Source organism: Mytilus galloprovincialis, chromosome 5 (genome assembly GCF_965363235.1).
Source record: "Mytilus galloprovincialis chromosome 5, xbMytGall1.hap1.1, whole genome shotgun sequence".
In the NCBI taxonomy this organism is placed as follows: Eukaryota; Metazoa; Mollusca; class Bivalvia; order Mytilida; family Mytilidae; genus Mytilus; species Mytilus galloprovincialis.
The window spans coordinates 20,694,201-20,717,196 of NC_134842.1; the positions used below are offsets into that span (position 1 = coordinate 20,694,201).

General features: G+C 34.0%; 2 protein-coding genes across 3 annotated transcripts; one reads left to right on the forward strand and one right to left on the reverse strand.

Annotated features, from left to right (window-relative positions):
* The first annotated feature begins 4,447 nt into the window (after positions 1 to 4,447).
* Positions 4,448 to 5,308, forward strand: LOC143077026 (lysophosphatidic acid receptor 3-like). The gene has a single exon (XM_076252915.1). The coding sequence runs from the start codon at positions 4,488 to 4,490 to the stop codon at positions 5,277 to 5,279; it is 792 nt and encodes a 263-aa protein (XP_076109030.1). The 5' UTR covers positions 4,448 to 4,487; the 3' UTR covers positions 5,280 to 5,308.
* Positions 5,309 to 14,759: 9,451 nt separating this feature from the next.
* Positions 14,760 to 20,040, reverse strand: LOC143075369 (solute carrier organic anion transporter family member 1A4-like). Of its 2 annotated transcripts, none has more exons than XM_076250762.1 (4): positions 19,784 to 20,040; positions 18,237 to 18,354; positions 17,366 to 17,430; positions 14,760 to 15,185 (listed from the first exon to the last, which is right to left on the reverse strand). In XM_076250762.1, exons 1-4 carry the CDS (start codon positions 19,815 to 19,817, stop codon positions 14,857 to 14,859), a joined length of 546 nt encoding a protein of 181 aa, XP_076106877.1. In that variant the 5' UTR covers positions 19,818 to 20,040; the 3' UTR covers positions 14,760 to 14,856. The 2 variants fall into 2 exon arrangements, with proteins under 2 accessions (XP_076106877.1, XP_076106876.1); XM_076250761.1 differs by having other exon boundaries at positions 18,237 to 18,418; positions 19,784 to 20,030.
* Positions 20,041 to 22,996: the final 2,956 nt, after the last annotated feature.

Below are 22,996 nucleotides of genomic sequence, written 5' to 3' on the forward strand. Positions count from 1 at the left end.
GAATATGACAGTTGTTGCCGATTTGTTTGATGTGTTTGTGCTTTTGATTTTGCCATTTTAATTTTCTTCGGATTTCAGTTTTTGTGGTAATTTTACTATTTTTAACAGAATTAAATAGGCAATTGGGAAATGCTTTTTTGAAAAAGAAATCTTGAACTGAATGCGTTTCGATATTAGAATATTAGAGTTTCCATTTAATTGACTTAAAATTAAAATTGATAATCTATATGACTTTACATTTGGAAGAATATCTATAAATAATATTGCAATAATAATTTTGATTTAAAAAAACAAACTGTTGAAATTCTTTCGAAAGCGAATACTCTCAGATCCCACTTCGTTCAATTGATATATTAAATTAAATAATTGCAATCAAGTGATTATGTTATTCTGAAACTCAAACAAACTTTGCTATTGTTGGTTACATCTACGTCATTTGGTCTCTGGTGGATAATTCTCGTTGACAATCATATCACATTTGACTATTGTTATTAAACTTGAAATTGGTCTTCGATGTTTGGTTCACTTTTATGTTCGTTTGATTGCATAACGAAAATTAAAAGTTATTACTCGGATTTATTTCTCCTAAATCGTGACTAAGATTGCTTTAGAATTCAGTCTATGCCCGGTTGAAGTAGTAAATCACAGAATATGATGTAGGTAGATGGTCAACTTTTTTGTGGTATCTTATTTGCATTAACTGTGGAAGGACTGTTTGGTACCAACATTGATAAGGTAGTGCTAGATCAACCAACAAGCTGGTAAGTTGATTATTTAAAGAATAATTTGAAATTTCTCATTCTGTTTCTGCAGTATTTGTCTCATGTTTAAAGGTTGACAAGTGATTAGCGGAGTCGCATTTAAACATCAAATTCAAATTCTTGCAACCGAAGTACTTAATTCATTATTCTGTAAAATTATTCAACAATCAATATGACGACTTATTTCTTATACTTACTATACATCAATTGAAACCAATGCAAACAATGCTACATGATAAAAAAGTAAAATCACAAAAATACTGAACTCCGAGGAAATTCCAAATGGAAAGTCCTTAATCAAATGACTAAATCAAAAGCTCAAACACATCAAACGAATGGATAACAACTGTCATATAACTGCATTAGAAGAATCGTTATCTAAATAAAACGGTTTATATAAAAATAGGAAGATCAATGAGACAGACAACTGTCCACCAGAAAACAAGTGACATAGAATATAATAAATATAGGTCTTTATACGTCCTTCAGCAATTAGTAAAATCCATGCCTCATAGTCAGCTATAAAGGACCCGAAATAACAAATGTAAAACAATAAAACTAACGGCATGGTTTATTTACATTTATGTACAGCAACAAACGACAACCACTGAATTACAAACTCCTCAGTTGAACAAAACATACAGAGTGTGGCGACAGTAATGTAACAGCACCAATAAAACTCAATTGAAAAAGAGTTCAACCCATTTGATTTATATAAAGCAACAAAACAAAAAAGTAACAAAAACACAGTATTTATACCTCCCTAAAATTAAAAAAAAGACACTCAGTACGGATCTGAAAGTACTCGCAATACCTGACAGCTATTTCAAAGCCAATTACAACCGTGTATCTAATGTATGTTTGTTTAATCAATTTCTGTTCTTTTTGTATTCTTTTCAAAACATATTTCAGATCGATATTATTCTGCTTTTCATAAATCTACTAACTGGTAATAATATCCTTGCTTTGTCTGATTACTGTTTCAGTGACGCTTTGAGTGTTAACAGGCATTTGTGAATTGATTTCATTTTCATTTATTTTTTACTTTTTTTATTGATGAACACATAGTTGTGGTTTATTTTTGACCTATTTGTTATGCATTTTTTTTTTATAAATGGATCAATATTATGTTTAATGATGTAAAATAAGCCTAAATACCAAACCAAAAACATAGTTTATGTTCTTTCAGATCTCTCGGTATCTTTCTATTTTTAGTTTAACGGAACGGGGGTGCGTCGGTTGCGATCACACCTCCTCTTTCAAAAAAAAAAATTAAAAAAATATATAATAATAATTATTTTCAGGCACAGACGAGCACTTCTTTTTCTTTCATAACAGTTGGGTTCCTTGAATGAAACGTTCAAACTCTGCAGGACTACGCTTGTCGACATTACATATCAAGTCCTCTAAGGCTATATACAGTACTTACAATAAAATCAGGTTGTTACTGCTAAAGTTATTTACAATCGTTGGGTCTGGTATTAATGTGTTGTCTGTAGCCCTGAGCGGAAATCTTCAACTGATCCCACTTCAGCAATCCTGGCACGTAATTTATTCAATTCCATGATTTTTCTTGGAAAGAAGGAGTTCCTGTAGACATCACTGGTGACCATCTGTTCACGGTAAAACTTGTGTCCACCACGAGTTCTGCTGTCGCCACCTTTGATGTAAGTACTCTTGTTGATGTCTATCAGCTTATTCTGGATACGATAGAGCGTGCATATAGCCTGATGTCACATCGTTTTGTCTGTAAATCTTCTAACATTGTAATGACACACCCTGGTGTGCGTGATGTGTAGTCATTATAGACAAATCTAGAAGCTCTTCGCTGTATGAGTTGTAATGTGTTGATGCTTGCTTGGTTGGTTGAGTTCCATATAGTAGAAACATACTCTATGACAGGTCGCACGAGAGTTGTATAGCCAGCATACATATCTGTGAAACCTAAGCTTCCAACCGTGCAAGGGGTTCATAGCCAGTCAAGGCCGTTAAATATTTCCATTTGTTGTTGTAGCCAGCAGCCTTTACTTTCCTTGTACATTCTTTTATGTTTCGTTTAACAAACCCAAGTGTTCGGTTACCCTTTGCTGTAACGTTCTGGATATGTTTGTTCCACGATAGATTATTTGATATTGAAACTCCCAAGTACTTGGCACTATCTACTGATTCGAGTGTGTGCACATGTTAACTGTATAGGTATTGTAAAGGTTCTTTGTTCTTTGGTGTTATGCAGATAACATTACATTTTGTTGGATTAAATCTCATCATTCATGTCTTTTCCCAATTTTCTAAAGCTTCAAGGTCTCTGTAGTTGGTCTGTAACTTTGGTGCTACTAATTTCCCTGTACAGTAGACGGTCATCAGCAAAGAGGCGGACGTCTGATTGGATATAACCGGGCATGTCACATCATCAAAGAGGCGGACGTCTGATTGGATATAACCGGGCATGTCATTGATGTTTGTTATGAACAATAAAGGACCTGGCACTGTGCCATATGGCCTCCTGACAGAACATCGTCTTGTTGAGATCGAGCTCCTTCCAATACTACCTGTTGTTTCCTGTTTAATTGGAATGAACTGATCCAAGAGTTTGTACAGTAGTCTTGAATAAGGAACCTTGTCAAATGCCTTTTCAAAGTCTATGAGGATGATGTCAATCTGGGTTCCACTTGAAATATATTTGGTTATATGATCGATGATGAATTAAATTCTCCAAATAGAGCAATATTAAATGCAAGAAGGTCTATGTGTATATATAAGAATGTATATTGCTACACTTTATCCAGAATAATTGCGGAACAAAGCCAGGTGATGTGTGCATGGTCTCTGACGTTATCACATGAATAAAATTGTTAAGTTGACTTTGAATAGTACCTTCAGAGCAATCAATGGTTTATACGTTTTTCTCAAGTAAATATCAATCAAATTACCATATAAAAGAACTAAAATTGAAAAGCATTTTAATGCATTTTAAACTGACAACTAACATATTGATCGAAAATGAAAAATGAAAAACAAATGGTTAGTGTGAAAAACTTTTCTGGGATTACCTTCATCAAGAACGCTCAAACCCTAGACAAGTATGAATAAATGAATATCCGAACATGATGTGCTATTATACCACAATCCCAGGATATAGTTTTTAGCACGAAAACATTTTCAAATCATGTATGTGTATATCCCAAGTCAGCACCATGTAATTCAGTGGTTGTCTTTTGTTGCTGTCTGTCATGTTTCTTTCTCGTTTGTTCTTCTACCGTGTACAAATCAGGCCGTTGGTTTTCTGATTTAAATAGTAAAATGTGTCGCTTCGCGGCCTTTTATAGCACGCCTTACGTTATGAATTTTGCTTATTGTTGACAGCTGAGCGGTGATTTGGAGTTGCCTAACACATAGCTTCATTTAGGTTGATAATTTTCTATTTTGCAAACATAATTTTACCACATCTTCTTAATATTTATAATTGAATTATTCAGTATTTATTTAATCGATTTGTAAACACAATGTATTGTCTTTTTTACTCTCATTGTAGGAAGAAAAAGACGTTACATATAAAACAAAAACATGGATTTGACTTCAAACACCACTACATTGTTGAACCAGACTTCAAGCACTATACAATTACCATTTCCATCGTTACTGATCTTATTTCTCACTCTCCAACAAATTATCTTCGTGGTTGCTTGTACGAGTAATTTGTTTGTTATATATACAGTACTGAGATACATGAGCTTGAAAGACAGTTCCAACGTATTTATATTAAACTTGGCTATAGCAGACTTCTTCACCGGTATATCTACAGGAATTCAAATATTGTATATGTTTTACCGCCATTTAGACAAGAATGCTGTAACATGTTTACTACGCTATCAAGGAGTGGGTTCCATGACTATTGCGTCACAAGTTACTGTGTTCCTCCTATCAATTGATCGATACATTGCTGTCTGTTTTCCTGAATGTTATAAAGGAATGACGTCTAAAAAACTATCCATCATTTTTGTCACCCTACCATGGCTTGTGTCTATGTCTTTGTCAGTCCCGCCATTTTTTGGATGGAACAATTTTGATATTGCTCATACTTGTAGCTACAGTTTATTGTTTACACCAGATTACTTCTGGACAATTGCTATTACAGTTTGTTCGTTGAATCTTTTCTCTTTCATCGCTCACTTTCTCATTTTTAATGAAATTAGAAAATTTCACAAGAGGACAAGCCCACTCATTGCATTGGCAATAAAGGATAAAATATTTAAAAGAGGAATACGAGGATCAAAAGTTATGTTATTCATTACAATAGTCTTTACCATATGCTGGATACCATCCATGTCATTATCATTTGCTTACGCCAATGGGTACACGAAAGATTCTAATCTAAACGAAGCATCGTTCTGGCTCGCATTCCTTGGCATTTTGAACAGTGTCCTCAATCCTGTAATATATGCATGGTATAAGAATGACTTCCGAAAGGCATGTCATAAAGCGTGTTCTTGCTGCTATGAACAACATCAGACTGACTGAGTTCCATGTGAACACTCATTCAACCACCATTGAAAGATTGCTCATAAATTGAAGGAAGAAATGGTAGATATGTTAGTGATTATCCACGTCACCCTTCAGAAGTCTTTTTTGTTGTTGTAATTTTTTGTTAACTATATTTGTTTTAACTTGTTTGTACTCACAAGCACACGTTTTGTATTTTCAAAGCATACTATTATCGATTGATTAATTGGTTGATTGATTTGTGCTGTTTAACGCCACTTTTATCACTATTAGCTATTTCCTGTTGTGTTGGCCCATTTACTATCGATGGTAGAAGCCGGAGTGCTCGGAGAGAACCACCGATCTTCGGCAGGAAAACTGGCAATGGTGGTCAATTACTAGTTAGCAAACGTTAAAAAAAATGGTAACCCAGCAACATAAAAATGTTCAGGTGTGCATAATCACGGTCTAAAAAATAGACAAACATTTTTTTTAAAGGCAACCTCAAAATTGTTCACAATCTAGAGAGCGTTGGGCTTTTCGATATATTTTACATGTATACGAGTGTTTGACGTTGGCAATTTCTCCACTAAAAAAGATAGAAGACAATACGAGTTATAAATTTTAAAAAAAGGAGGGAAACAGATTAAGAAAACATGTTCAAATACTTGTTAAATAACCCATTTTCGACATGTTTGTATAATCAACTATTCCATTGTTATTATCTATTTCCAATAATAGAAGTTATTTAAAAAAAAACATGATCGATCAGACAAGAAAATGTTTACAATCACTGCATAAAAGCTTAAAACTGAATATCATGACCACGAACCCCAACAAATCAAAGTGATGGAAATCACTCATGGAAAGATTAGAAGAGTAGTTTGAAAAAATTCATATTAAGGTATGGTGGGGGAAAATGAACATTAATAAAGCACTGATGCTGAAAATTGCATTAACAGCAGGTCTTTAGAAGGAAAAGTGCCTTTCCAGTATGAGAATGAAATGAGCTCATTTAATCAAATAATATGGGTCTCTTAATTTGCACAATGTTATTTAAACTGCAGTTTATAGCTTATCCAAATAATGTAGCCTGTTCTGAACATGTTTCAAAAAAACAAACAATTGCAAATCAAAAATTCTTCTAGTAAATGCTTCCAACTATCATTGTAAGACATAAAATTGAGACCAACAGCTAACTTTAAAGTGTCAACAAAAATAATCTAAATTTGTTGTTTTGGGGCATTTTGTAAGTTGAAACATAGGTTATATGACATTGAAGATTAAAAGTTGTAGAGTGTCTTTTGATCAATTTTTAAAGTAGTTAGCAAAACAGGGCATTGAAAATGTACTTTTTCATTGTAAACAAATAAAAAAAAAATATTTTATCAAAATGTGATTCTTTCTTGATTGCAAAACTATATAATCCCTTCTAATAAAATTTCAAATGACTAAAATAGACATAATGATTGATGGGGAATAAATTAATAAACAATGGTTTGTTTTAATTAAAAGTTTTAAAATTTTAAAACTATTTCAAGCAATTCCTGATGATAAAAAAATTGAGTGAACTAATCTAAATTGTTGATTAATTACAGATGATTATTGGAAATTTATCAAGTAAATTATGGGCCTTACTTGAATAGCTTTTATATATTTATATTTATATTCATATTATTTTTTTAAAGGTCTTGTTAATCCATTGATCATTTATCTTTCAGACATAATTTACAGAATCACTTTATGTATTGTAGATCAAAAGTAATAGGCAATAAATAAATCTATCATCCTTAAATATATCAAACATCTAATATATACATTTGTGTATTCAATTATGAGGTCAAATAATTGTATATTGAAGTTGTATATTGAAGGTTCTAATTATGTAAGACAGGTTGATAAGTAATGTGGTCAATTTGATTGACTGTTTAGGAGGTGGGGCATTGTAATTAAAGGTCCACCTTGTCTCTGATTGTTTGGTGATAATGACAATCATTATCGTATTGTATCAATACCCAACTACCTAATCAAAATGTTATAAAAAAAAGCCTGCACATCAACACACCTTAGTTACACACATTCTTGGATGACCTGCTCCAAAAATACACCAATATTTTCAGTTCATATGTGTATTATGTGCACATACATGAGAACTATAGGGAACTATATTTCAGTGTGAATTTAGTAACAGAAGCTAACCTGTCGTGTTGTTAGGGAGGCCAGTGCCTTAGTACAGATTTAGAACAAGTTCTAATCTTTCCAAAAACGGAGAGTGAGCTCATTTATCCCGGAAGAATGAGGTCATCCTACTCCATATATGACACCCATTGTGTTGCACATGCCAAGTATAAATATGTCTCAATATGTCCCGGAAGGGTAACATCATCCTACACCCGTTGTGTTAGGATATTTATTATCATTATTATTATCAAAATTATTATTATACTGAATACTAGAACATTGTATCACAAAAAGCTTCATGTATACATAACTATTTGTAGTGATATATTAAAATAAGTTTCAATTTAACGGTGAAAACGTGCATAATAAATTGAAGGAATACCATATTAGAGGTATTAGAGGGTGTGCATAGGGGTTTACAGAATAGAGAATAATGGGCAAAAAAATATGAAAAATAAAGAAAATGAACAAAAAAAATAAGGTGCAAAAATAAAAAGAACATAGAATAATGGGCAAAAAATATATCCTTTCCTTAAACACGTGCGTGTTGACCCACATGATGACGAACAGAGAAATAGCAAGGCAATGACAGCTGTTGTAAGCAATTCAAAATGTTGTTTTCCGTTTTGACAAAACGTAACCATTTCAAATAATACTTTCGGAGCTAGTTGAAGCCCGCTCACGGGTGTGGAATTATCTCGCTGCGTTAAATTCCCATTGGTGGCCGTGGACTGTTTTCTGGTTTTTGGTCTGGGTGTGTCTTTTTGACATATTCCCCGTTTCCATTATCTATTCTATTGTATATAACTGTGTGATTAATGTTACTTGATAATCAAGTACAGCATCTGTTTTCTTAATAAATCAGTCTTATAATTTAGTACACCTGACGCGCCTTTCCCGCATAAAGAAAACTCATCAGAGACACCCGAATGATACAACTTAAAAAGCAAAATAAAGTACAAAGTTGAAGAACATTGTGGACTCAAATTTCCAAAGGGTTTTACCAAATACAACTTAAGTGACTTTTCCTAGGGAAGAAAATCCTAAGTATGTCAATAAAAGTATTTGTAGTTAATATATTCAGTATGAAGTGTTTTGATCGAAAACAAATGAAACACACTGCAACAAGAGTAAAGCAATATTTTAACGCAATTTATCGATTCTTTTCCATATAACACGTTCGAGATATGTAAAGTGGTTATTAATATAGAATACTATAGCGTATGTCCTCTTTGCCATGCTGTATGAAAGGTGTGAGCTTTTCATTCGTTCTTTAGATTAATAAATTCTTTCAGGAAATTGAATGATACGGAACAGCAGATTTTTTTTACCATATTTGTTATAGTAACGGTGTGTAATGGCATCGTTGCTATCTATTTATCAATTCCATGTTCCTTCTTTTCGCTATTAACCAATATAGTAATAAATTGTTGTTCTAATTATTACATCTTGTATTTTGGAGATTATTATTGTTGTGCTAATAAACACTTTTGAAAAACATTTCCAGGTTGTGATTTTACTATCGTTGTTATTTTTCGTTTTTTTATATTTTATTTGGCTCTAGATATTTGTTACAGTCAAACCTGCTAAAAAGGTCACCTATATGGAACGAAAAATATCTTGTCAGGTCATTTATATTGAACGAAAACATGTCCTGTTAGGTCATCTATATAAACAGAAAACATGCCTTGTCTGGTCATCTTTACGAAACGAATACATGTCTTGTCAGGTCATTTATATGAAACGAAAAAATGTCTTGTCAGGTCATCTATATACAACGAAAACATGTCTTGTCAAGTCATCTAAATGATACGAAAACATGTCTTGTCAGGTCATCTATATAAACAGAAAACATGCCTTGTCTGGTCATCTTTACGAAACGAATACATGTCTTGTCAGGTCATTTATATGAAACGAAAAAATGTCTTGTCAGGTCATCTATATACATCTATATACAACGAAAACATGTCTTGTCAGGTCATCTAAATGATACGAAAACATGTCTTGTCAGGTCATCTATATGAAACGAAAAATATCTTGTCAGGTCATTTATATGAAACGAAAACAGGTTTTGTCAGGTCATCGAAATCAAACGAAAAATGTCCTGTCAGGTCATCTATATACAACGAAAACATGTCCTGTTAGGTCATCTATATAAACAGAAAACATGCCTTGTCTGGTCATCTTTACGAAACGAATACATTTCTTGTCAGGTCATTTATATGAAACGAAAAAATGTCTTGTCAGGTCATCTATATACAACGAAAACATGTCTTGTCAAGTCATCTAAATGATACGAAAACATGTCTTGTCAGGTCATCTATATAAACAGAAAACATGCCTTGTCTGGTCATCTTTACGAAACGAATACATGTCTTGTCAGGTCATTTATATGAAACGAAAAAATGTCTTGTCAGGTCATCTATATACAACGAAAACATGTCTTGTCAGGTCATCTAAATGATACGAAAACATGTCTTGTCAGGTCATCTATATGAAACGAAAAATATCTTGTCAGGTCATTTATATGAAACGAAAACAGGTTTTGTCAGGTCATCGAAATCAAACGAAAAATGTCCTGTAAGGTCATCTATATACAACGAAAACATGTCTTGTCAGGTCATTTATATGAAACGAAAAAATGTCGTCAGGTTATTTATACGAAACGAAAACATGTCTTGTCAGGTCATCTATATAAACAGAAAACATGTCTTATCAGGTCATCTATATGAAACAAAAACATGTCTTGTCAGGTCATCTTTACGAAACGAATACATGTCTTGTCAGGTCATTTATATGAAACGAAAAAATGTCTTGTCAGGTCATCTATATACAACGAAAACATGTCTTGTCAGGTCATCTATATACAACGAAAACATGTCTTGTCAGGTCATCTATATGACACGAAAACATGTCTTGTCAGGTCATTTATATGAAACGAAGACATGTCCTGTCAGGTCATCTATATAAACAGAAAGCATGCCTTGTCTGGTCATCTTTACGAAACGAATACATGTCTTGTCAGGTCATTTATATGAAACGAAAAAATGTCTTGTCAGGTCATCTATATACAACGAAAACATGTCTTGTCAGGTCATCTAAATGATACGAAAACATGTCTTGTCAGGTCATCTATATGAAACGAAAAATAGCTTGTCAGGTCATTTATATGAAACGAAAACAGGTTTTGTCAGGTCATCGAAATCAAACGAAAAATGTCCTGTAAGGTCATCTATATACAACGAAAACATGTCTTGTCAGGTCATCTATATAAACAGAAAACATGTCTTATCAGGTCATCTATATGAAACAAAAACATGTCTTGTCAGGTCATTTTTACGAAACGAATACATGTCTTATCAGGTCATTTATATGAAACGAAAATATGTCTTGTCAGGTCATCTATATACAACGAAAACATGTTTTGTCAGGTCATCTATATGAAACGAAAACATGTCTTGTCAGGTCATTTATATGAAACGAAAAAATGTCTTGTCAAGTCATCTATATGAAACGAAAACATATCTTGTCAGGTCATTTATATGAAACGAAGACATGTCCTGTCAGGTCATCTATATAAACAGAAAACATGCCTTGTCTGGTCATCTTTACGAAACGAATACATGTCTTGTCAGGTCATTTATATGAAACGAAAAAAATGTCTTGTCAGGTCATCTATATACAACGAAAACATGTCTTGTCAGGTCATCTAAATGATACGAAAACATGTCTTGTCAGGTCATCTATATGAAACGAAAAATATCTTGTCAGGTAATTTATATGAAACGAAAACAGGTTTTGTCAGGTAGTCGAAATCAAACGAAAAATGTCCTGTCAGGTCATTTATATACAACGAAAACATGTCTTGTCAGGTCATTTATATGAAACGAAAAAATGTCGTCAGGTTATCTATATGAAAAAAAAACATGTCTTGTCAGGTCATCTATATAAACAGAAAACGTGTCTTATCAGGTCATCTATATGAAACAAAAACATGTCTTGTCAGGTCATCTTTACGAAACGAATACATGTCTTGTCAGGTCATTTATATGAAACGAAAAAATGTCTTGTCAGGTCATCTATATGAAACAAAACTATGTCTTGTCAGGTCATCTATATACAACGAAAACATGTCTTGTCAGGTCATCTATATGACACGAAAACATGTCTTGTCAGGTCATTTATATGAAACGAAGACATGTCCTGTCAGGTCATCTATATAAAGAGAAAACATGCCTTTTCAGGTCATCTTTACGAAACGAATACATGTCTTGTCGGGTCATTTATATGAAACGAAAAAAATGTCTTGTCAGGTCATCTATATACAACGAAGACATGTCTTGTCAGGTCATCTAAATGATACGAAAACATGTCTTGTCAGGTCATCTATATGAAACGAAAAATATCTTGTCAGGTCATTTATATACAACGAAAACAGGTTTTGTCAGGTCATCGAAATCAAACGAAAAATGTCCTGTAAGGTCATCTATATACAACGAAAACATTGTCTTGTCAGGTCATCTATATAAACAGAAAACATGTCTTATCAGGTCATCTATATGAAACAAAAACATGTCTTGTCAGGTCATCTTTACGAAACGAAAATATGTCTTGTCATGTCATCTATATACAACGAAAACATGTCTTGTCAGGTCATCTATATGAAACGAAAACATGTCTTGTCAGTTAATTTTTATGATACGAAAACATGTCTTGTCAGGTCATCTATATGATATGAAAACATGTCTTTGTCTTGTCAGGTCATCTCAATCAAACGAAAACATGTCTTGTCAGGTCATCTATATGAAACGAAAAATATCTTGTCAGTTTATTTATATGAAACGAAAAATGTCCTGTCAGGTCATCTATAAACAACGAAAACATGTCTTGTCAGGTCATCTATATGAAACAAAAACATGTCTTGTCAGGTCATCTTTACGAAACGAATACATGTCTTGTCAGGTCATTTATATGAAACGAAAAAATTCGTCGTCAGGTTATCTATATGAAACAAAAACATGTCTTGTCAGGTCATCTATATGATATGAAAACATGTCTTTGTCTTGTCAGGTCATCTCAATCAAACGAAATCATGTTTTGGCAGGTCATCTACATGATACGAAAACAAGTCTTGTCAGGGAAAACATGTCCCGTCAAGTCATCTCTAAGAAAAGAAAACATGTCCTGTCAGGTCATCTATATATAATGAAAACATGTCTTGTCAGGTCATCTCTACGAAACGAAAACATGACTTGTCAGGTCATCTATATGATACCATAACAGGTCGTGTCAGGTCATATTTATGAAGCAAAATCATATCTTATCAGTTCATCTATATGAAACCAAAACATGTCTTGTCAGGTCATCTCTATGAAGCGAACACATGTTGTGTCAGGTAACCTATATGAAACGAAAACATGTCGTGTCAGGTCATTTATATGAAACAAAAACATGTCTTGTCAGGTCATCTATATGAAACAAAACTATGTCTTGTCAGGTCATCTTTACGAAACGAAGACAGGTCTTGTCAGGTCATTTATATGAAACGAAAACATGTCTTGTCAGGTCATCTATATGAAACGAAAACATGTCTTGTGAGGTCATCTATATGAAACGATAACTTGTCGTGTCAGGTCACCTATATGATACGGAAACGTGTCTTGTCAAGGCATCTATTAAAATAATTTGCAGATTAACATCCTAGTATGGTTTCTGTGACAATTTCGTGTCGAACTCTCGATTATTTCTAATTATTCAACCTAATGAGTTTTTATTCTGTGTCTGCGCGTAAGAAACACATATCCACCTCTAAAACTGGAATTTTTCCTCTATAAGTCATCATTTTCGTGCAGGTTTACATATTTTTTCAACAATCACGAGGACTGATCAAGACCAAATCACCTGCACTGATATGGACCAAATCAGCAGCATTTAAACGGACAAAATCACCAGCATTGATACGGACCGAATCATCAGTATTGACATGGAAGAAATCACCAGCATTGATACCGACGAAATCACCAGCATTGATACGAACCAATCACCAGCACTGATACGGACGAAATCACCAGCATTAATACGGACCAAAATCACCAGCATTGATACGGACCAAATCACCAGCATTGATGCGGACCAAATCACCAGCATTGATACGAACCAAATCACCAGCATTGATACGGACAAACACAAATCAATACCAAATCAACAGCATTGATACGGACCAAATCAACAGCATTGATCAGGATCAAATCACCAGCATTTATACGGACCAAATCACCAGCACTGATACGAACCAAATCACCAGCATTGGTACGGACCAAATCACTAGCATTGATACGGACCAAATCAACAGCATTGATACAGACCAAATCACCAGCATTTATACGGACCAGCACAAATCAATACCAAATCAACAACATTGATACGGAAAAAATCACCAGCATTGAAACGGAACAAATCACCAGCATTGATACAGACCAAATCAACAACATTAATGCGGACCAAATCACAAGCATTGATACGAACCAATCACCAGCACTGATACGGACCAAATCACCAGCATTTATGCGGACCAAATCACCAGCACTAATACGAACCAAATCATCAGCATTTATACAGACCAAATCACCAGCATTGGTACGGACCAAACCACCAGCGTTGATAAGGACCAAATCAACAGCATTGATACAGACCAAATCAACAACATTGATGCGGACCAAATCACAAGCACTGATACGGACCAAATCACCAGCACTGATACAACCAAATCACCAGCATTGATCAGGATAAAATCACCAGCATTGATACGGACCAAATCACCATCACTGATACGGACCAAATCACCAGCAGTGATACAGATCAAATCACCAGCATTGAAACGGACCACATCACCAGCATTGATACGAACCAAATCACCAGCATTACTCAGGATCAGGATCAAATCATCAGCACTGGTACTGACCAAATCACCAGCATTAATCATTAATCACAAGCACAGATCAAGACCAAACCACCAGCACTGATACGGACCAAATCATCAACAATGATCATCACCAGCATAGATCAGGACCAAATCACCACTGAAAGTTAAGAAAGTGTGAAGCAGACGGGGAAGCAGACGACAACACAAAACGACATGTGTCGAAATCAGTATATCTTGTTATTTCTTGTTTTATGCCTATCCATATTTTTTGTATTGATGTCAGAAAAGCACTTCTGTTAAACCTTGGTGTAGATATTTGATATAGAGCGACCTCGGTATATCACATTTAAAATTCAGATTCAGAAAACAGGAAGAAAATAAAAAGTTGGTTTTTTTGGTTAAAAAATAAAAAAATACTAGATATTAAAGTATCTATTACAATTCAAATACTCGATGGGTAACATTTATGTGTAAATGCAAATTCAGGTCTTTTATATTCAATGATTTGTTTCTTCATATAGGCGTATCCTCCGATTCTTCTTTTCGTATACTTTTATTTTCTAATGGGATAGTTTTTGTCAGCAAACTTTCCTCCTCTATTTTTTCTTTTTCTGTTTTTTCTGCTTCAATACTCCAGTCCGTCTTTTTCCGTGCCAGGAAGAATTGTACAACCTTTAATCCAAACACACCAACATTTAATGCAGCACTTGTTCCATAAATGAACATTCGAAATTTATAGTTATCGTACAATGCGCATGCTCCTTTATTATTGCACTCTGAGCTCCATAATAAACAAGCTTGGTCTATAATTTTTCCATATAAAACAGGGCCAGGAAACCAACCTGCAATCAATAAATGATTTAAACATGCTAGCAAAGCGAATCAACTTACGTTGAAATTTTACTCACAATAAGAGAAAGTTAATAAAGTTATCTTACCAATGTTGTAATTAGATCTTTGAATATAGTTTACATTGGCACTAATATCGATTTTGTCATCAGCAAATTAAAACATAACTAAATTTGTATTCTTTTCAAACGAGATGTATAAAGACACACCCACGTTCATTTTTATCTATTAAGAGGTTAACTCCTAAACTATCCTATTGCCTGTCCATACATTTATTTTTGGCATTGCACAAGTCATGTTTTCTTTGACTGTCCATGACGTTAAAATACTAAATCCCTGGGATGAGTTTTAGTTGATTTAGTCTCTGATGCATGATTTTTTTATTATTTATTGTTTTTGGCTTTTAACTAGTTGTCAGAAACTGCGAGTACTCTCAAATCGTACTTTCTTGTTAATTTGACCTGTTGATACTTTTTGTAATGCTTTTTTGTTATTCAATGTTAACTTATTCAGGGTTATATCTGGTCTAAATACCAGCTTTGATAAGTGTTTGGTATTACTATAAATTTTCACTTCTTTGAACTATGAACATCCAAATTATTTATTTTGGAAAAATATTTCTTTTCTCCTTTTAAACTGTATACCTAACAACAAAATTATTTTCATTTACCTGTGTGTAATATTATTGTAAATGGCCGATTATTGTTTAAGGCTATTGTTGATTTTCTGAAATTGTTTAACATTTCACAGCGGTATAATACTGTTACTTTAATTATTCATCCCTTATTTTTTTGATTTTGTATTTACATTGTATCATAGATCAAATTTATTCGTTCAGTGTATGTTCACTTGTGTAAATATGTCTTTTGATTGAGTTAAGCCATTTCAATTGATATTTTATAGTGTGTCTTTCTATGATGTGATGTTAGACTATTGTTTGCATCTGTCCTAAGTCAGGAATTTGATGTTCAGTAGTTGTCGTTGTTGATGCGGTTCATAAGTGTTTCTCGTTTTTCGTTTTTTATATAGATTAGACCGTTGGTTTTCCCGTTTGAATGGTTTTACACTAGTAATTTTTGGGGCCCTTTATAGCTTACTGTGCGGTGTTTGAAGACCGCACTTTGACCTATACTCGTTAACTTTTATAAATTGTGACATGGATGGAGAGTTGTCTCAGTGGCACTCATACCACATCTTCTTATATCTAAAGTTAATAAAAATCGTCACAAACAAAAAGAAGTAAAAATGTCTATTCTTTTTTAGATTTTAACGTCGGCTAATAAACCATCAACTACATCAGCTTATAATTTTCTCGGGTGGGGGGGGGGGGGGGGGTTACTTCAATACTTAATTGATAGGGGGTGTGGCTGGGGTTCTGTTACCCCACCCTTTTCATATAATTTAGATTTTAACAATATATACCATTTCATATATTGCGTAGGAGAAAATGTAACCTTTTCCCATATTGTTTGGGTTTTCTGTGGTGTGTAATGTAAGAGTGGAATACCAAAGTGTCAAAAGAGAAAAAAATGGTTGATAAAGACACAGCGGGAACACCAAGAAAAATGACAAACGAAGAAGTTATGGGAACTTTATTGACCTTATCATAAATTTCTGATAGTTTTCCCGAACTATTCACATATTTTCAAGCTTGAAAAAGTGGCCCATTCAAGCGGCACGTCCTATCACCTTGTTTATAGGACACCCCCCCCCCCCCCCCCCCCTCGCCTTTGAGATAATTTTATAACAGACACGCATTTTATCTACAGAAGACTCGCCATTCGCGCTCAAATAAAAAAAAATGAAAGGTCAAAACGTTATCTTATATTGCAATACTGATTATTGATTATTGCAATACTGATTATTGATTATCAGCAATACCTTGAAGACTGTGGTATTTTTATAAATGCCAAAGGCCAATGTCTCAGCCAAATGAGATGGGATGTAGTATTTGATTGATATTAAGTAGTCTGTACGGCTTTAGTATATGAACTAAATAGACAGAACGGTAACCAGTTCAATATGATCAAATATTGGCAAGGAAATAAATGCTAAAATCTAAGAATGCAAAATTCATTTTTGAAAATAATTTTTTTTTAAATGATGTTTGCAAAGTAGGTGTATAATTTAAGTTACTATGGTTACCAAGTGAGGAAAGAATGACAAGTCTTACCCAACAATGTAAAGACGAAAGATGTAAATCCAACGGCAACACCTTTATCTGATGCTGACACTGATCTACAACAGTTAAAATAAAGTAAACCAGATCACAAATGTGCTACTTTATCTCAGAAAGTAATCAATATATATTTAATGATGAAAGAGGCATTTATTGACTTTCATTTGAATTCGGCTATCATGAGATAAAAAATTTGATTTCTGACACTGCCTTTCATTTAGAAGTAAATAATTCATTAAAATCGTTTTTATCAATTGACCCCTGGTGTTTTTCTTAAAATATTCAGTAATTCTATTTTCGCGTTTCAATTCTTACCGCGAAAATAACGAAAATTAAACTGACACGAAAATGTTCCGGTTTACTCTGTTTATTTCTAAAAGTGATGAATATGTCTCAATAATGAAACATGCATTTATTAGATTTTAGATTGGCCATTACATATTTAATTGATAATACAGCATCTCCTTGTTTTGATATAAAAAGAGAAAGATAAATGTTCGATGTTCGATTACGCATTTCTGAATTAATCTTCATCAGAAACTCATATCAGCCAAAAGAAAATTGGAGAAACCAACGTTTGATTAAATACATGGAATATATGACAAAAAGGAGATTGCCCATAAAAGGTTATCAGATGTAAACTTTTTTCTCAAGCGCCTGTAACCTTCAGTGTTTGTACGATTTTTGAAACAACATTGCTTGTTTGTTTTATTTCATAAAATCATCCAGTAAACTTTAAGGATAACTTAATGATTTAGTTAACCTATTCGTATTTTCATATTACTTTGACATAACAAGATTAGAATGTTTAGCACTATGTATGCATCAACTGTAAGAATTTTTTAGAAATGTAAAAAAGTGTTACCTGATAAGTAATATAAATCCTGGTATGCTACTGCAAGACAGAACCAGTCTAAACAGCAAAGATACAACAGTATATGGAATGAGAAACTGGCAATCAGGAGAACACAGTCCAGGTTTTACTGTAAGATCGTTGGAAGATACCATGTTACCATGAGACGAAAGACATGAACAGCTGCCATATGACTTCATTAGGAATAATAATGTAAAAAAACGTTTCACACATTTGTTTTTTTTTTTTTATTTGTTGATATTAAATGCAATGTGACATAAATAGTGGTGTGTGTGTCCACAATTTTGAATCATCAGGTGTTGCTTCTTTCGTGCGCTCTCCATTTTTCGGTATTGTTTTTTTTTTTTTTTCGTCATGATACTTTTATTCGTCCAGCATCATAGTATTACAGTAGATGTTATAGGAACAACACCAAATTACCATTTTACTACTTATATACATGTACATGTATAATAAGAAGATGCGGTATAATTGCCAATGAGGCAACTCTCCACCAGAGACCAATTGACTAAGAAGTTAACAACTGTAGGTTTACATATGATCTTTATCAATGAGAAAAAACAGTACCGCAAAGTAAGATATATTGGGAGGGTTGAGATCTCAAAAATCATGTTTAACCCCGCTTGACTCCGCCTCATTTTTGCGCCTTTCACTAGTCAGGAACCTCTGGCCTTTGTTAGTCTTGTATGATTTTTAGTTTTAGTTGCTTGTGTTTCTTTTTCAAGGCTGCACGTGAAATAAAAATTGCAAAACACGTTGTACGACAGTAACCCTTTCCCACTCTCTTTAGCCATTGCCAAACAAACGACATCTCCTTATTTTAGTATAAAGTTATAACTGGTATGGCGTACTTTTGGTTTTCGCCGCAATAACATATAGCATCATTCGATAACTGATAGACATATATTTTAATGAATATCTGCTGCACGTTTGGTAACCTGCATCATTTAAAACAAGCCAACGTTATATATATGAGGCTCTGGGTATGGTTTACAGAACAGAGGATAATTGGGGAATACAGTACAAAGGCCCTTAAAAAAGAAGAGAAAATAATGGGGTTCTAATATATAAGAATAGAGAAGATGTGGGAAAGAAAGATATAGAACAAGAATGTGTCCTCAGTACACGAATGCCCCACTCGCACTATCATTTCCATGTTCAGTGGACCGTGAAATTGGGGTAAAAATTCTAATTTGGCATTAAAATTAGAAAGATCATATCAAAGGGAACATGTGTACTAAGTTTGAAGTCGATTGGACTTCAACTTCATCAAAAACTACCTTGACCAAAAACTTTAACCTGGAACGGGACAGACGGACGAACGGACAGACAGACAGACGGACGGACGAACGGACGAACGGACGGACGAACGGACGGACGAACGGACGAACGGACGGACGAACGGACGAACGGACGGACGAACGGACGAACGGACGCACAGACCAGAAAACATAATGCCCCTCTACTATCATAGGTGGGGCATAAAAATGGCAAAAACAACAAAAATGAAGAACTATCCAAGTTCGTATATATATTACCTGTTGAAAATTTTCTGTACATCCAGCATGGCATGGTGAAAAGTAGTTGGTGTTAAGTGTCTCTGCACACACTGGGTGGTAATTATTACCACAACGGCATTGGTCCATGCAGAGCGAGGAATTAGTGTTCAGATGACTGTTAACAAATTAAAAGACGTTTCTTTAACGGAATAAACTTATGAAAACGAAGTGAGACAGGTTATTTGAAATGGAGAACATATGAAATCATCCTGGATGAAGCAACTAATTATGATTTTTTTTTGTCAATCGCTAATAGGATGAGACCGTTTGATATTCTGAATAGGATCATCAAAAATCAAATTTATGGATATTAATTGAAAAAGATACAAGATCAAAATAAAAAAAATAAAAATTCGTTTTGATATAAAAAGAGAAAGATAAATGTTCGATGTTCGATTACGCATTTCTGAATTAATCTTCATCAGAAACTCATATCAGCCAAAAGAAAATTGGAGAAACCAACGTTTGATTAAATACATGGAATATATGACAAAAAGGAGATTGCCCATAAAAGGTTATCAGATGTAAACCTTTTACTCAAGCGCTTGTAACCTTCAGTGTTTGTACGATTTTTGAAACAACATTGCTTGTTTGTTTTATTTCATAAAATCATCCAGTAAACTTTAAGGATAACTTAATGATTTAGTTAACCTATTCGTATTTTCATATTACTTTGACATAACAAGATTAGAATGTTTAGCACTATGTATGCATCAACTGTAAGAATTTTTTAGAAATGTAAAAAAGTGTTACCTGATAAGTAATATAAATCCTGGTATGCTACTGCAAGACAGAACCAGTCTAAACAGCAAAGATACAACAGTATATGGAATGAGAAACTGGCAATCAGGAGAACACAGTCCAGGTTTTAATTATGTAAAAAAACGTTTCACACATTTTTTTTTTTTTATTTGTTGATATTAAATGCAATGTGACATAAATAGTGGTGTGTGTGTCAACAATTTTGAATCATCAGGTGTTGCTTCTTTCGTGCGCTCTCCATTTTTCGGTATTGCTTTTTTTTCGTCATGATACTTTTATTCGTCCAGCATCATAGTATTACAGTAGATGTTATAGGAACAACACCAAATTACCATTTTACTACTTATATACATGTACATATATAATAAGAAAATGCGGTATAATTGCCAATGAGACAACTCTCCACCAGAGACCAATTGACTAAGAAGTTAACAACTGTAGGTTTACATACGATCTTTATCAATGAGAAAAAACAGTACCGCAAAGTAAGATATAGTGGGAGGGTTGGGATCTCAAAAATCATGTTTAACCCCGCTTGACTCCGCCTCATTTTTGCGCCTTTCACTAGTCAGGAACCTCTGGCCTTTGTTAGTCTTGTATGATTTTTAGTTTTAGTTGCTTGTGTTTCTTTTTCAAGGCTGCACGTGAAATAAAAATTGCAAAACACGTTGTACGACAGTAACCCTTTCCCACTCTCTTTAGCCATTGCCAAACAAACGACATCTCCTTATTTTAGTATAAAGTTATAACTGGTATGGCGTACTTTTGGTTTTCGCCGCAATAACATATAGCATCATTCGATAACTGATAGACATATATTTTAATGAATATCTGCTGCACGTTTGGTAACCTGCATCATTTAAAACAAGCCAACGTTATATATATGAGGCTCTGCGTATGGTTTACAGAACAGAGGATAATTGGGGAATGCAGTACAAAGGCCCCTTAAAAAAGAAGAGAAAATAATGGGGTTCTAATATATAAGAATAGAGAAGATGTGGGAAAGAAAGATATAGAACAAGAATGTGTCCTCAGTACACGAATGCCCCACTCGCACTATCATTTCCATGTTCAGTGGACCGTGAAATTGGGGTAAAAATTCTAATTTGGCATTAAAATTAGAAAGATCATATCAAAGGGAACATGTGTACTAAGTTTGAAGTCGATTGGACTTCAACTTCATCAAAAACTACCTTGACCAAAACCTTTAACCTGGAACGGGACAGACGGACGAACGGACGGACAGACAGACGGACGGACGAACGGACGAACGGACGGACGAACGGACGAACGGACGCACAGACCAGAAAACATAATGCCCCTCTATTATCATAGGTAGGGCATAAAAATGGCAAAAACAACAAAAATGAAGAACTATCCAAGTTCGTATATATATTACCAGTAGTATGAAATGGGGTCAGTCCCCCACCAAAACCCCACCGGAAGTCACGTCACAGCTAAGCCTCTTAACTATGACGTAGTATCCGGTCTATAATCTCTTAATCCCCTTAACTGGTACTTAACATCCTGGTTATAATCCTCTTAACTGAAGTGGATTAATCTCTTAATCCTCTTAACTGCTACTTAACATCCGGGTTATAATCCTCTTAACTGAAGTGGATTAATCTCTTAATCTTCTTAACTTGTACTTAACATCCTGGTTATAATCCTCTTAACTGAAGTGGATTAATCTCTTAATCTTCTTAACTTGTACTTAACATCCTGGTTAAAATCCGGTGGGGGAAAAAATTAACGGACATGTTTTTTAATCCCCCCTACCCTCCTACGTATTATCTTGTAAACGTGGTATACACGTTGAACTATCCACGTTTACATTCCTTAGTATATAATTCAATGTAAACTAGTATCAATCATTCATTCAATATGGAAAATTATAACCAACATATGATTGACCAACTGGTAAAAGTTATTCCACAAGATGTGTTACAGAAGTTACAGCAACTGTCAGCGCAGGATTTTAATGCAGTCTTACAATCAGTAAAGCAGCAAAATCCAACTGAAAAACAACTTGATCAATCTACTATGGGAAAAGATGGCAGTGTAACAAATGAAGATAATGTATCAAATTTTGAGTGTCAAACATGCGGTATGAGGTATGCAAGAAAAGATCATTTAATTCGACACCAACAGAACCATTCGAATATAAACTATGAATGTGAACATTGTGGTTTCACCACGAAAAGAAAAGATGTTTTAACTAAACATATGAAGAGAAAACATGATGTAAAGAAAAACGTACAGAAGGAAGACGACATACAACCCCCACGTAAACGCCAGAGGATAGAAGATGTTGACCAACTTCCCGAGGAACGAGTACGCAATGCAAGAGAGAAAAGATCGTTAACAACAACAGCTCTGAACGATGGTGTGGAAAATATTCAATTACAACCCAGCAACAATGAAGAAAGA

Bases quoted from the DNA above. Each gene is read 5' to 3' on its own strand.
- LOC143077026 (XM_076252915.1), top strand. From the start codon at position 4,488: ATGAGCTTGAAAGACAGTTCCAACGTATTTATATTAAACTTGGCTATA.
- LOC143075369 (XM_076250761.1), bottom strand. From the start codon at position 19,891: ATGGACCAATGCCGTTGTGGTAATAATTACCACCCAGTGTGTGCAGAG. The intron at 17,431-18,236 runs GTAACACTTTTT...TAACTGTTGTAG, and splicing joins GGATTTATATTACTTATCAG to ATCAGTGTCAGCATCAGATA. The intron at 15,186-17,365 runs GTAAGACTTGTC...TATTGATTGCAG, and splicing joins TTTCGTCTTTACATTGTTGG to GTTGGTTTCCTGGCCCTGTT.